The sequence below is a fragment of the Symphalangus syndactylus genome, chromosome 18, assembly GCF_028878055.3.
Source record: "Symphalangus syndactylus isolate Jambi chromosome 18, NHGRI_mSymSyn1-v2.1_pri, whole genome shotgun sequence".
NCBI classification, from domain to species: domain Eukaryota; kingdom Metazoa; phylum Chordata; class Mammalia; order Primates; family Hylobatidae; genus Symphalangus; species Symphalangus syndactylus.
This window is the reverse complement of record NC_072440.2, coordinates 62904777-62919301: the sequence shown is the minus strand read 5'-3', so window position 1 is coordinate 62919301 and position 14525 is coordinate 62904777. Positions and strand designations below refer to the sequence as shown.

Below are 14525 nucleotides of genomic sequence, written 5' to 3'. Positions count from 1 at the left end.
TTGAGTTATTTCTTTTCATATGTTCTACTTGGGTTGATGGATTCTTATCTGTTCATCTCCACACAGCTCAAATGGCCCCTGTACTAGAGAGCCTTTATTAACACCTGGATATTCCCTCTTACATTGTGTGCCCACCCCCCTTCTGTGTACCACACCCAGATTTTATATGTGTTGACAATCTGCTGTATTTGCCACAAATTTGTCTTTTGATAAAAATAAGAGTTAACAAGAAAGCATGCTCTTCATTACCCAACCTCCCTCACTCTCTTGAAGCTGGTGTGTATCTTTTTGTCCACGTTTTTTTATACCTAATTATGTATCTGTATGTCAGTAAATAGTATGTAGTTACATGAGTTTTAAAATTTTACATACTAAATATCATACAGTATGTAACCTCTTGCAGCTTGCTTTTATTTTAGTATACTGAGATACAGTTACATTGATACAAGTACATCTAGTTTATTCATTTTAATTGCTTTACAGGGTTCTATTGTGTGAGTATATCATGCTCTTAAACTTTTTAGTGTGGAAAATTCCCAACATTACTAAAATAGAAAGTATAGTGCTCTTCCATATACTGAGCACTGGTTAGTCGTTATTATTCATAATGCATGTCCACTCCGCCACCTACCTTCCCAATCATCCCACATTATTCTGAAGCAAATCCTAGGCATTTATATCAATTTATCTGTAAGTATTTGTTATTATATTTTTAAAAAATCAATTTTCCTAATGATGGCAGTAAGGTTGTTTATCCATTTTGGGAGTTATAAATGGTATTATGGTTAACGTCCACCAAGTGGTTGTCTTATGTATACATGTGAGAGTTTCTCTTGTGTAGATTCCTGTAAAAGGAACTACTGGATCACAGAGTGTGTACATTGTTAACTTTAAAAATTTTATTTTCAGATTATTCTCCAAAATTACTGAACAATTTTATACTTTTGATAGCAGTGTGGGAATTCCTGCACATCTGTGTCAGCCCTAGGTACAGTAGACTTAAATGTTGATGCCCATCTGAAAGGCATGAAATGGTATTTCATTGTTCTTTAAATGTTCTTTTTAATAATTTATAATTATTAGTGAGATTGAATATCTTTTTATGCCTGTTTACCCCTTGGGTTTCCTCTTATGCAAATTGCCTGTTCACATGATTTGCCCATCTTTCTAGTGGTTTGTTTTTCTTTTTCCTATTGATTTGCAGTTTTTTTCTTAAGGTACTTTGAATTCCAGTCTTTTGTCTGATATGTAAGTTTCACCAGTTTTACGTGCACATATTGTGTCTGTGTGCTTTGTTCTATTTCTATTTCTGTGCACCTTTATGTGGGATATCTTTTAACTATGTGTATGGTATTCGTTTTACAGAATTTTAAAATTTGAATGTCAAATTTATTAGTCTTCTCCTTTGAGGTTTGTGATTTTTTGGGGGGTGGGGGTACTTTTACTTCCCTCTCACAAAATTATGTAAAGATCTCCTCTACATTAATCTACTAGTTTGCTCTTGTATTTCATGTGTCTGTATTCCATCTAAATTTTATTTCTGTTAAAAGATAAGGCAGGAATCCAATTTTACATTCCACACGCATGGCCAGTTGGTTTGTACCATTTTTTGAAGAGTCTGTTCTCTGTGCTGACTTGTAAGTCACCTTCTTACATGTTGGCTCTGTTCTTTTTGTTGGCGTAGGAGTCTTGTCTGTTCCTGACAATACCGAATTGTCTTTGAGAGATTTTGATACCTGGTAGGGTTAACCTATTCATGTACCTCTTAGTCTCTTGGCTATTCTTGGCCTTTTCCTCTTCTGTACCATTGTACGATCAGTCTGTACTGTTTTATGATATCCAACCTCCTAACGCAAACCTGCCATTGGAATTTTGATTGGAATAACGTTGACCTCACAGATTAATTTGCAAAATAATTGTCATTTTTGTATGATTGAGTCTTTCCAGTTGTAAATGTCGTATATCTCTCCGTTTATTTAGGTCTTATGCTTTCATGTCCCTTAATTCAGCTTAATAATTTTCTCCATAATACTTTTTTTCCTTTCACTCTCATTTTTTCAAAGTATAGCTGTAAAATTGTTGTGTATATTTTGTTAGATTGTTGCCTGGGTTTCATTTGTTTTTATTAGTGTTGTAAATAGATATTTAAATGTCAGTTTTTCTATTTGGTTTTTGTGAGCATACAGGAGCACTAGTTTTTAAATAATTTTTTCTTATGCACAGCTCCTTTGCTTATTGCTTCTGTTAATTTTAGTGGGTGGTAGACTTGAATTTTCTATGTAGACAGTCATATCATCCACGAATAACTATTTTTTCCTTCCTTTTCAATCCTTATAGTTTTTTCCTTTTTTTTCCCCCTTGTCTTACACTCTTTGCCAGGGGTCACCAAAGCTTTTCCTGTAAAGGGACAAATGGTAAATCTTTGAGGCTTTGTGGGTTCTAGGGTCTCTGTTGGAACTACTCAGGGCTTCCATTGCCTCAGAAAAGCAGTCGTAGATATTATGTAAATCAGTGGCTGCAGCTTTGTTCCAACAAAACTTGTGGACACCAAAATTTGAATTTCATGTAATCTTCATGTGTTAAAAAATAGTTTTTTTCTGTTAATTTTTTTTCAGTCATTTAAAAATGCAGACATCGTTCTTAACTCCCAGGCCTACAAAACAGACAAGGGCAGGATTTGGCCCATGGAGTGGTTTGCCACCTGTGATCTAGAGCTCTCTCTTTTTGGGGAGTATTATAATAAATTCTAAACTACTATTTCTTTAGTGATTATAGGTCCAATTAGATTTTCTCTTCTCAAGACAATTATATTGTTTTAACAGTTTCCACTTAGAGCATAAGGCTGTTCATGGTTTCTGCTTATGCTTTAAAAAGTTCTGTGGTACCTCGAGTTATGCCCCTTTTTCATTGCTAAAATAGTTTATGCTTTCTCCCCTCACCTTTTAAAAACCAGTCTTTCATGAGTTTATATAAATTAGTCTTTTCAAATTACCGACTATTGGTTTATTGGTCCATTTTTTCTTTGCTTTCTAGTTCATTACCGCTTTAATATTTCTTTTTATGTTCTTTGAATTTACTCCGTATTGTTTCTAACTTACTGAATTGAATGGTTATTTTAGTATTCACTCTTTTTTTTTCTTTTTCCTATTTTTATTATTTTTAAAAATTTTGGGCCAGGCGCAGTGGCTCACGCCTGTAATCCCAGCACTTTGGGAGGCTGAGGCGGGTGGATCACCTGAGATCAGGAGTTCCAGACCAGCCTGACCAACAAGGTGAAACCCCGTCTCTACTAAAAATAAAAAAATTAGCTGGGCATGGTGGCAGGTGCCTGTAGTCCTAGCTACTTGGGAGGCTGAGACAGGAGAATTGCTTGAACCCAGGAGGCAGAGGTTACAGTGAGCCGAGATTGTGCCACTGCACTCCAGCCTGGGCGACAGAGCGAGACTCCATCTCAAAAAAAAAGAAAGAAAATTTGTTTTCTTCTCAGATTGTCTTCCTTGATTTTATTCTCTCTCTCTCTCTTTTTTTTTTTTTTCGAGACAGGGTCTCACTCTGTTGCCCATGCTAAGAGTGCAGTGGTACAATCACAGCTCACTGCAGCCTGGACCTCCTGGGCTCAAGCAGTCTTCCTGCCTTAGCCTCCCACGTAGCTGGGACTACAGGTGTGCACCATCATGCCTGGCTAATTTTTAAATTTTTTGTAGAGACAGAGTCTCACTTTGTTGCCCAGGCTGGTTTCAGTCTCCTGGGCTCAAGCGATCCTCCCACCTCGGCCTCCCAAAGTGCTGGAATTACAGGCATGAACCGCTGCATCCAGCCAGTATTCAGTTTTCTAATACCTGTATTGAAGACTATAAGTTTTCCCAGATACATCTTTATCTGACTCCCATATGTTCTGATATTTGGTGTTTGCTATTTTTATATAATTGATTTCTAATTTTATTGAATTGTGTTCAGCTGAGGATATAGTATGTATTATATCTAGTTTTTGGTCTTTGTACTTGCTTTTCATCCAGTTTTGGCAAAAATCTCATGGATGCTTGAAAATAATGTGTATTTGCTAATAGTTGGGCATAACAATAGCCGTCGGCTCTCATATTCATAGATATAACTTGTTTACTATATTGTTCACATCCTCTCTGATCCTCATTTATGTTTTGTCTGAGGGAGATTCTTTTAGCCCTAATGAGATTTATCATCTTATGTTGTAATTATTTGTTTATAGTTTAACTTTATTCTCTCCATTGGAATCTGAACTTCTAAAAAGCAAGGACTATGTCATACTATGCCTATTTTAAGAAAGTATTCAGTAAATATTCGTTGAGGATATCAATGACTAAATAAATGAGTGAAGTTCCCAGGAGGCAAATATCTTCTTCTGGTGGCTGGTAGAAACTGGCTAGGTGTGCTGGAAGAAGGCAGCTTGGTAAACCCATCAGGAGGCTACTGTTGGGCCCAGAGGTGGGACCAGAATAAATCCTATTAGGATAACAAGACTTTTCCAGGAAACAGGTGTTTTTGGAATCAAGTCATGCAGGAGCCCAACAGACATAGCCACCTCAGGTTAAAAGAGTTGATAGAGTGGTGGTTTCTCTGGGGCCCGGCTGTGACAGGGAGGCAGTGGCTACAGGCCCTCACCTCAGGCCATCTCTTCTGCCCACAACAGGTACGAGTACTCCAGAAGGAACTGGCTGCATCCACCTCTGAAGACACACACCCTTACAAGGAGGAGCTGGAGACAGCCTTGGAGCAGTGCTTCTACTGCCTGTACAGCTTCCCCAGCAAGAAGAGTAAGGCCAGGTACCTGGAGGAACACTCAGCCCAGCAGGTGAGGGTGCTGCAGTAGGCCCAACGAAGAGGGAAGCAGGAGCTCTAAGCTCTTTTGAAGGATGTCATATTTGTCAACAGTCATCTCGGCAGTCCTGCTTGGAGTTGCATCAGAAGGAGGAGAGAAGACGGTCTGATGAGTCTATCAAAGGACAAGGGTTTTTCTTGCAAAAACTTATTTTCATAAATGTTGATTAACATTCAACTAATGTTGGACTAATATGTAGACCCAGGTGTGGTGGTGCATACCTTTAGTTCTAGCTGCTCTGGAGGGTGAGGGTAGGAGGATTGCTCGAGGCCAGAATTTTAAGGCTGGAGTGCACTGTGATTGCATCTGTGAATAGCCCTGGGTGGCAGAGCAAGGCCCCATCTCTAAAAACAAACAAACAACAAACAAAACTACCCTAAAACCAAAAAATGTAGCATGGCAATTGTCGATAGTTTATTTCTATTTTGATTATGAATAATTCCTTAGAGGTTTTCCATTTTTGTGTTGCTTTGGTTTTTAGAGCGCTATTGAGTGTATTATCTAATGGCTCCTCAGTATTGTCAGTTATTCTCTGATCTTAGGGATTCCATCCACTAAAATGTAAGCTCCTTAGGACAGAGCCCCTGCTGTGGACCCCAAACCTAGGGCCACCCTCCCTGGAGTCAGCTGTCCTTCAATAATTTGTCTACCAAGTGGTCTGTGGCTGGCCCAAGGTCCCCACCCGTCATGGAACCCACCCTCTGGCTCAGCCACGTGGGCTTATGGAGCACAGCTTGTGGTTTCTAATGTCTATCTTTCTACAGACTAGCCTTATGCTTTTCAGACACTTGGATTTGGGGATTATAGTGGGCATGCAGATTTTTTTTTTTTTTTTAGAGATGGAGTCTCACTCTGTTGCCCAGGCTGGAGTGCAGTGGTGCCATCTCAGCTCACTGCAACCTCTGCCGCTCAGGTTCAAGAGATTGTCCTGCCGCAACCTCCTGAGTAGCTGGGATTACAGGCGCCTGCCACCGCGCCCAGCTAATTTTTGTAGTGCAGATTTTTTTTTTTTTTAAGTATAATGGGGATTTGTTTTAGGCTCTCCAATATGCCATAACCTCATTTACATTGGACAAAGTGCGTTTCTATGGAGGAATGCATTTTTCCTTTTTCATTTACCCTGAATGTGTTATTAATCTGCCTTCTGTCTTTTTTTCAAGGTGGATCTTATATGGGAGGATGCACTGTTTATGTTTGAGTATTTTAAGCCCAAGACCCTTCCTGAATTTGACAGCTATAAGACCAGCACCGTGTCTGCTGACTTGGCCAACCTGCTGAAGAGAATTGCCACCATTGTGCCTCGCACAGAGAGGCCAGCGCTTAGCCTGGACAAAGTCTCTGCCTACATTGAGGGAACTTCAACTGAGGTGGGCCCACAACCTTGAGGAGGTGGGGGACAGGGATGGGTCATACTCTTCCCCTCTGCCACTGCTGTATATGCTCCTTTGCTTCTTTTTCTGCTCTGTACCAGACTGAGGGGCAGGAGAAGCTGGAGAGTCTGTCCTGTGACTAAACAGTCCTGGGCTTACTGGTCACATCTGAGTCCTTGACTCCACCTCCCCTCATACTTTTCCTCTCACCTGCCAGGTACCCTGCCTCCCAGAGGGGGCTGACCCCTCCCCTCCGGTGGTGAATGAGCTTTACTACCTCCTGGCTGATTATCATTTCAAAAACAAGGAGCAGTCCAAGGCCATCAAGTTCTACATGCATGACATCTGCATCTGCCCCAATAGGTCAGTGACCAGAGCATGAGGCTAGGCTGGCTCCAGGGATGACTGGGGTGACTCCAGCTCAGCAAGCTCTTCAGTGGGCCACTTTGGGGTTTCCCTTCCCATTGCAAAGAGACCAGGGAAAAAGGAATGAGAGAGTGGTTTAGCACTTTGCTATTGTTAGGAAAGGCAGGTTTTCCATAAAAAGAAGAGCAGAGGAGAAGGCCTCTTCCAAAGTCCAGTGGGGGGGTTATTGGTAAAGGGTTATTAGAGAAGGTACGAGGTGTCCATCTGGACCCTGGTGTGCAGGGCAAGGAGGCGCAGCCTGGCTCCATCCTGTTGGTTTTGTGCTGCCCCCTTTCACAGCCCCAGGGTGTGTACTCTTGCTGCTTCCACTGCAGGCTTCTTAACTATGATTGCCTTCTTGGGGACAAGTAATAGAAAAACTCAAGCCAGAGTTCTCTTTTTTGCTCTGATGCAGTGCACTGTTAGCAGTAGCGATTGTCATGATAATACATGTAGGAGAGCTCGTTGCACATGAAGCTCATGCTCTCTTCCTGTGGAGCCCTGTTTGGCTTTCTCTTAAAATGTAGTGATTGCCTGGAGCCTCCTAAGGGGCCTTCTACATTCGTAAAGTCTGATGCACTTGATTAAGAGGGAGTATTTTCTCCTACCTAGGAGGTAAGCCTTGGGTGAAGGTCAAAAGGAGGCTACCTTCTGTGGCTGACCTGCATCTAAAGGGTTCAGAGTAGCATCTGTAGGCACACTTTCTGGAAGGACTCAGAGGCCAGGCTGTGATAGCTGCCCTTGAGCCATGGGTGAGCACAGAGCCACCCTAACTCAGGGAAAACCAGAGAACTCCACCTTGTCAGGATCCATCTGGCCAAGAAGAGAAGGGACTGGGTGTGAGTGGAGAAGCCAGTTTGCAAGACTTGTGTAGATTTTGTGAAAGGTTCTCACAGAACTTCTTTGGCTTAGCCTGTGGTTTCTTCCAGGCAGGGAGCCATGTGGCAGAGCCCTGGCCGTCCTCTCGGGGTGACTGGGAACCAGTGTGATAGAGCAGCCCTATTTATGCTCAGTCTGGCTGAGTGCTCACTGTGCCACAGTTCAGGTTTCCTCCTCTGTTCCCCTACTTCCACATCTGAAAAGTGAGGGTGATAAAACCCACCTGTCTTTGCATGGCAGCTCTCACCTGACAGCCCCTTATTCAACAGAATTAAGGCTTATGGCAGCTTAACTGGGCCTCCCTCCAACCTTCATACCTGCCTGTTTAGAGGGTATCAACCCATCAGCCTGGCCCATTAGGCAACCCTGCCACGGAGGCGTGGTCTCCCATGGGATTGGCCCCAGTGCCAGGAAAGCACTTGATGGCTTGATCTTGGGCTCCAGGCCTTGGCCACTTTCATTCTGGCCTTAACAGGCAGGTGCTAGGCGAGACTTGGTGCTTAGTCTGCTCTTCTGTGCTAGCAGTGCATTAAGGATGATTGGCATGTGGGAGGGTGGCATCTGTCCATTTGATTGCTGACTTTTCTGTTCTTTGTACTAGCATTCAGCAAATCCCAGACTATCAAGTGCTCAGAGATCATCTTAGTCTGGTGTCTCTGTGGCCATTCCTCCTCTCAGACAGCTTTCTGTGTTCTTACTATCAGTTTCTTTCAGGTGGTCTCAGAATGGTAGGGTCTTAGCCATCATGTGGTCCCTCACTTTTCATTTTACTGCTGAGAACTGAGCTGGAAAGGGCAGGGTCTGCTCAGGGCCCCAGAGAGAGAATGGGGTAGAAGCTGGGTTGCTGGGGTCCTGGGGTCTCTGCTGCCCATGATTCTGGTTGGCAAATGTGCTAATGACAGGCTCTGCCAGCACAGAAGTAGGTAAGGTCATACCTGGCTGAGGGTCTTCCTGGTGCTTTAGCTGGACCGCTGCTGCCTTGCCTTGTAGAGCACTCCTTTTCCTCTCCGCCAGAGCTGTTCTGTGGCCAACCCCTCAAAGCAGGGGAACAGAGTCCAAGAGCTCATCCATTAGAGTAGTTACTGCATGCCTATTAGGTGCTGGGTGATTAAAATACATTTTGTCTCATAATGCCCACAGCTCTTCTCTTGAGGTAGGTCTTCTTAGCCCTGTGTCACATTGGGAATGAAGGCTCAGAGACATGACTGGTCTGGGTCATGGTCATGGCATTAGTGAGTGGCAGAGTTGGGCTCTGAGCCCTGGTGTGGGAAGGGAGTTTCCATGGTGTCCATCTGCCTGTCCACTGGGCTGTCATTATCTCCCATGCTTTTCATGTAATGTTGTTTTTAGCTGGTGCTTTTGTTACCACCACAGGTTTGATTCCTGGGCAGGCATGGCTCTGGCCCGGGCCAGCCGCATTCAGGACAAGCTGAACTCCAATGAGCTGAAGAGTGATGGGCCCATTTGGAAGCATGCCACGCCCGTCTTGAACTGCTTCCGTCGGGCCCTGGAGATTGACAGCTCCAACTTGTCCCTATGGATTGAGTATGGCACCATGTCCTACGCCTTGCACTCATTCGCCTCACGTCAGTTGAAGCAGTGGAGAGGCGAGCTGCCTCCTGAGCTCGTGCAGCAGGTGAGGAGGGGGTGCTGCAGATGGGCTTGCCACCCTTCTGTCCAGACAGAGTGCCCTCAGGTCAACGAAGCTCTGTCTCATTCGTACTTTATTCTTGTCCACACATCCATGCTGGGAGCTCACTGATGAATCTCCCCATGAGGCTTAAGCCATACCATGGTCAATGACAACTTGGTCCCTGGTCTTTGGACACCCAGTCTAGTGTAGACAAATTTAGGGACAGACTGTTAGACCCAGCTGGTGAGCCATTAGTTACAATGTAGTTGAGAGATAGGGAGGGGAGAGGTGTTGGCCACCAGAAGTAGCTATTTCTTCCCTGTTCCCTCAAAGGAGCTTGTTGGATCCTTGTAAAATTCTTGAGCTCAGGTTGGGATTTTTGAAGTCTCTCTTGGTAGGGGATTAGCCTAGTGCAGGATACTGAGTCTGGCCCCTAGGTCTCTGTTCAGTAGGGTACCCTTGGCTCCTTGAGATGGAAGTGAAGGAGCCATACTGACATGTTTAGGCTAGTGCATCAGTAGCAGTAGTGCAGTAGCACTGCACCCTGGAAGAGGATAGGGGAAAGAAGTGTCAGCACCTCCTCCTCTTCAACATTACCGTCTTTAAAAAAATTACTGTTGGCCGGGTGTGGTGGCTCACGCCTGTAATCCCAACACTTTCGGAGACTGAGGCGGGCGGATCACAAGGTCAGGAGTATGAGACCAGCCTGATCAACATAGCGAAACCCCATCTCTACTAAAAATAACAAAAATTAGCCAGGTGTGGTGGTGCATGCCTGTAATCCCAGCTCCTCAGGAGGCTGAGGCAGGAGAATTGCTTGAACCTGAGAGGCGGAGGTTGCAGGGAGCTTGAGATCATGCCATTGCGCTCCAGCCTGGGCGACAGAGTGAGACTTGGTCTAAAAAAAAAAAAAAAATTACTCTTAAATCTTACAAGGGACACGGGCTTCTCTAAATCAGTTACAATATACAGTATTAAGGGCAAAGCTCAAATCCCTCTGGCTGCCCCTACTACCTCAGAAACAGTTAGGCTTGTTTCTTTCCAGACTGTAAAAAAAGTACTTTTTATGCATAAATATGTACTCCTAGAAAAAAACACCAATCTAAATGGTATCACACTGTGTATGGTACTCAGCTTCCTTTTTCACTCAGCACCACACTGTTGAGTTCTATCCATGATAATTCCTGTGGATCTAGTACATTCCTTTTAACTGCTAACCCTATTTTATTGTAACTGTTCTGCACAAAAGTCCCTTGCGGGATTCTGTTTGTGTTGCAGTGGCCCCACAGTTGGGCAGGCTGGGGACTAAAGCTGCTGCCCTAGAATGCAGAGCCTGACTCCCCAAGAGGCCTTCCCTGTAACAGCAGGAGCACCATTATCCTCTGCTGGGGCTCAGTGGGCTGAGCTGATCATGGTTCTTGGGATTTTCTCCCTAATCTCCCACCAATGATGGCAAATGAGATTTGGCAGAGTGGGAGTTTTCCAGGAAATAAATAGGGTGAGAAGTCAGAGTTCCCTTTCTGCCATTGGCACTTGTTTGTAGAGCTTTGTTTGTAGAGGTCCCCCCAGGAAGGGAGCAGGGAAGTCAGGGGGTGGGTAAGGAGACTGAGCTCAAGTTTCCACATACTTTTTCCCCTTGGTTTGTTCTTTCCTCTACTTAGGCTCATAACCTTTGGGACTGAACTCAGTATTGATCTTATGGAAGCCATTGGCCCAGGAAGCTCAGGTCCTGGAACTGGGTTCCCAAGCCATCTTGCTGGAGTGTTAGGGTGGCAGGAGAGAGATGGAAATCCACCAGGAATACAGATGTCCCGACAGGGAGGGAGGGAAGGTAGGGGGAGGTGTTTCATAGTTGCCCAGGGGGAAAACTACCTTGCAGAGCTGCCTTCTGCCTCCTGGGTTCTTTCCACCTCTGGAGAGACAGCTTCCAACCCTGAAGTGTGTCACGGGGACACAGTCCCCTGATTGCTACTTTTCTGTCTGGATTTATTGTGTCTGGAGGATGGGCTGCAGGACACATGTTGGCAGCTGTTCGAGCTGCTGTGTGCTTCAGCTTTTGCCTAGAAACTCCTCAGAGGTGGTGGTGTAGGAGAACAAATGCTTTCCCCATGATGTCAGTTCTCAGGCAAGGGGAAAGGCTTTGGAGCCAGAGCTTTCTAGCTGTGTGACCTGGAAGCAGTAACCTGACATTCCTGTTGTGGTTCCTTCTCCAAGGCAGTATTGTGAGAGTTCATTGGGAACACCTGCCATCAGCCATTTCCTGAGCCCCTCTCAAGGGCACCCCATATGCAAGGTGAATGAGGTGCCTATTCCGCTTTGAGGATGGCAAGGTAGTGAGATGGTGTCTAGTAGAGCTTCTGAAACACAGCAGGCCCTCAGTGACTGTCCCTCCTTTTCCTGTCTGAGGTATTGTGACCTCCACACCACAAGGACAGGGACATTGGCAGTGTGCCCTGTATGGGGGAAGGGGTGAGGGCTTAGCCTCTTTCCAAGGGTCTGCATGGTACCAGATGCCAGCCCAGATGGGCTGCTTCACAGCTACCCTTTCTATCTTGGCAGGTGACTGTTACAGGTGCCAGTGGCAGAACAGGGTGGGCAGGGGGGCTAGTGACTTGGTCCAGGTCACACAGCTACAAAGCAATTCAAGTAGAAGGACATCCTTTTAGCCATTGCCTTTTACTTCAGCACATTTGCCACAGAATCCCATCTTGAAGGGGATGTGATGGAGTCACTTGGTTGGTCCCGTGTTTGGCCCTGCACTGTGATCCTTTCCACTGTATTTCACCCACTGATGATCTCCCACTTCCTGTGTGGTCATTTTTTTTTTTCCTGAGAAGTGTCTAACAGAGCACTGGGTAGCACATTGCTCCCTTATTTCAGTCCTGGGGCCATTCCTACAGGGTTTTCACATAAACAAGCACCCACTGGACAGACATCCAAGGGCCGGCACAACCTGGCTGGATGAGAACATGAGGCACTTCCTGCAGGCTGCAGCAGCTGCCCTTGCCAGAGACTAGTGCCTGCAGCCTCTTCCCCTCTCACTGGCCCCTGAGGTCAGGCAAGAAGAGACTTTGGCTTCCCTGCCATCGATCCAGGACCACAGAGAGGAGGGATCAGAGACCTGGGCTGCTCAGAGCATCTCTGTGGGTCCGCACATGCAGGCTTCTCTCTAGCTTCCAGCCCAGAGTTCTGGAATGAGGGGGCATGAATTTGGCTGGCAGCTGACCAGTATTGGAAAGTAGTGCCTCTTAAAAGGTGACCCTCTGTGCTAACTGTTTCCTTCCTTCAGGCTGTGAGAGAGTGGCTGGAGGTGCTTGCTGCAAATGCAGACTCCCAGTCAGTGGCCCTTAAGTGGGGCTCAGGAATTTGCCCTTCTACAAGTACTCCACGTCTGTCTTAAAGAGCACAGAGGAGATGGTGGGAAGTCCTGTTGTACCCCAGGGGTACACACCCTCTCCTGTGCAGTGGGACTGGGTACTAAATACATGCCCTCTTCAGTGCTGTAGGGCTGGGTGCTGAGTGTTAGTAAATGTCCTCTCCAGTGCTGTGGAGCAGGGTGCTAGGTGAATCTGCATTAGATGCTGCAGGGGGAAAGCAGAAAAAAGTACCCTGGTTGACATGGGGTGACCTGAGTTTAAGTCCTGCTCTGTGCCTTGCTTGGTGGGTGCTTTTGAGAAACCCCTAGGCCTTTCTACACTTCAGTGTCACCAGCTGTGAAATGGTGAGGGCGTTTCTGTGTCTTGGTTGTTAAGAGGCGTATAAACTTGCAAATAGGTCGGCAGAGCTTCGTACAGGAAAAAGTCTGATCCCTGGGCAGGTTGAGGCGTAAGGCCAGCCCAGTCTCATGATCTTCTTACAGATGGAGGGCCGGCGCGACAGCATGCTAGAGACAGCCAAGCACTGTTTCACATCAGCAGCCCGCTGCGAGGGTGATGGTGACGAGGAGGAGTGGCTCATCCACTACATGCTGGGCAAGGTGGCTGAGAAGCAGCAGCAGCCACCCACCGTTTACTTGCTGCACTACAGGCAGGCTGGCCACTACCTGCACGAGGAGGCTGCCCGCTACCCCAAGAAGATCCACTACCACAACCCACCCGAGCTGGCCATGGAGGCCCTGGAGGTGACACCATGCTGGCCCAGGGCGGGGAAGCAGGGCAGGGGCAGGCTGGTTTCTCTATCTCCCTGGGCATGGGGCTCAAGGGTCCAGTGACCGTCCTTCAACCTGCCGCAGACTTATCTGTGTTGAGCAGCTTCATGTGCAATTGAATTAAAACATCATTTCCTCTCTTTTCCCAAGGGATGTTTATCATCCTTTCTGGGAGAGTGACCATTTTGTTCTTACCTCTCAGAAGAAAATTGTCTTTCCTCACTAACACAGGTTCTAAGAACCTGACCTTGGTGATGACAGCCAGTGCCACATAGCATCTCCCAGGCCCAGGACATTCACACCCTGTAGCCTGGCAGGAGGGAGGGCAGGCGCCATTGCCTCCAGGGTGCAAATGAGACATCCAAAGCCCAGCCTGTGCCCCGGCTACCCAGGTTGGCAGGAGCTGAACTAGGGTGAGCAGCCTGCTCTCTTGACCCCCAATTTGGAGTCTTCTGATTGTTGTTCAAGAAAAGAGCAGTTCTTTACTCCCTGGATTTTCTCTCATGGTTTCCAGAGTGTTTCTGATGAATGCTGTCACTGTTGCTCATAGCAGTCTTGTGAGGTAGGCTGGGCGGCCACGATTGTCAATTTTGTAGGCAGGAAAACCAAGGACATTGGTGGAGATCCAGATGTCCGCCATTTGGTTCAGCCCAGGACTTGAAGCTTCTGAAGGCCCTGTGCACGTTGGCTTTGCCCTTTGTGAGGCTATGTGCCCAGTCTCTACCGGCTGCACGTGCCCAGCAAGCCTCTTGGGGTGTGGACAGAATCTGCTGCTTGCTTTTTTCTGCCTTTGTGATTTTTTTTCCTGATTATAAAATTAACATGTATTTGTGTGTGTGTGTGTGTGTGTGTGTGTGTGTTCTAAAGAGATTCAAACAACTCAGAAGTGCACAGTGTGAATGTGAAGGCCCCTAATGATTCCAGTATGCCCCTCCATAATCCCTAACAGTTTGCTATGTCCCTGTATGTCCAAATTTTTTCCTATTAACATATAAACATATAGTAACATTTTCTTATGATTTTGCAGCTTGCCTTTTCGCTGGACAAAATTTAATGGAAGGTGTGGTGAGCTTCCCTGCCTGCCCTAGTGCCCTGTAGTTTAGCAGGGCGTTTGTTTATCTGCACGGCCCCTTAATAAGTTTGGTTTCCTCTCCACTTCTTGCTATGACAAGGCACAGGCAGTGCATGTCCTTGTACTTGTAGCAGGGAGCACATCATGAGTATTTCCAAGGACTA

General features: G+C 46.0%; 1 protein-coding gene across 14 annotated transcripts in view; it reads left to right on the top strand.

Annotated features, from left to right (window-relative positions):
* Positions 1 to 14525, top strand: part of LOC129468655 (calcineurin-binding protein cabin-1) — a 169943-nt gene that overhangs the window by 69949 nt on the left and 85469 nt on the right. For all 14 annotated transcript variants that reach the window (XM_063622714.1, XM_055254489.1, XM_055254487.1 and 11 more), the window contains 5 exons: positions 4667 to 4828; positions 6016 to 6222; positions 6443 to 6588; positions 8884 to 9145; positions 13002 to 13262. In XM_063622714.1, coding sequence (XP_063478784.1) covers positions 4667 to 4828; positions 6016 to 6222; positions 6443 to 6588; positions 8884 to 9145; positions 13002 to 13262 — 1038 coding nt within the window. The remainder of the gene's footprint in view (positions 1 to 4666; positions 4829 to 6015; positions 6223 to 6442; positions 6589 to 8883; positions 9146 to 13001; positions 13263 to 14525) is intronic.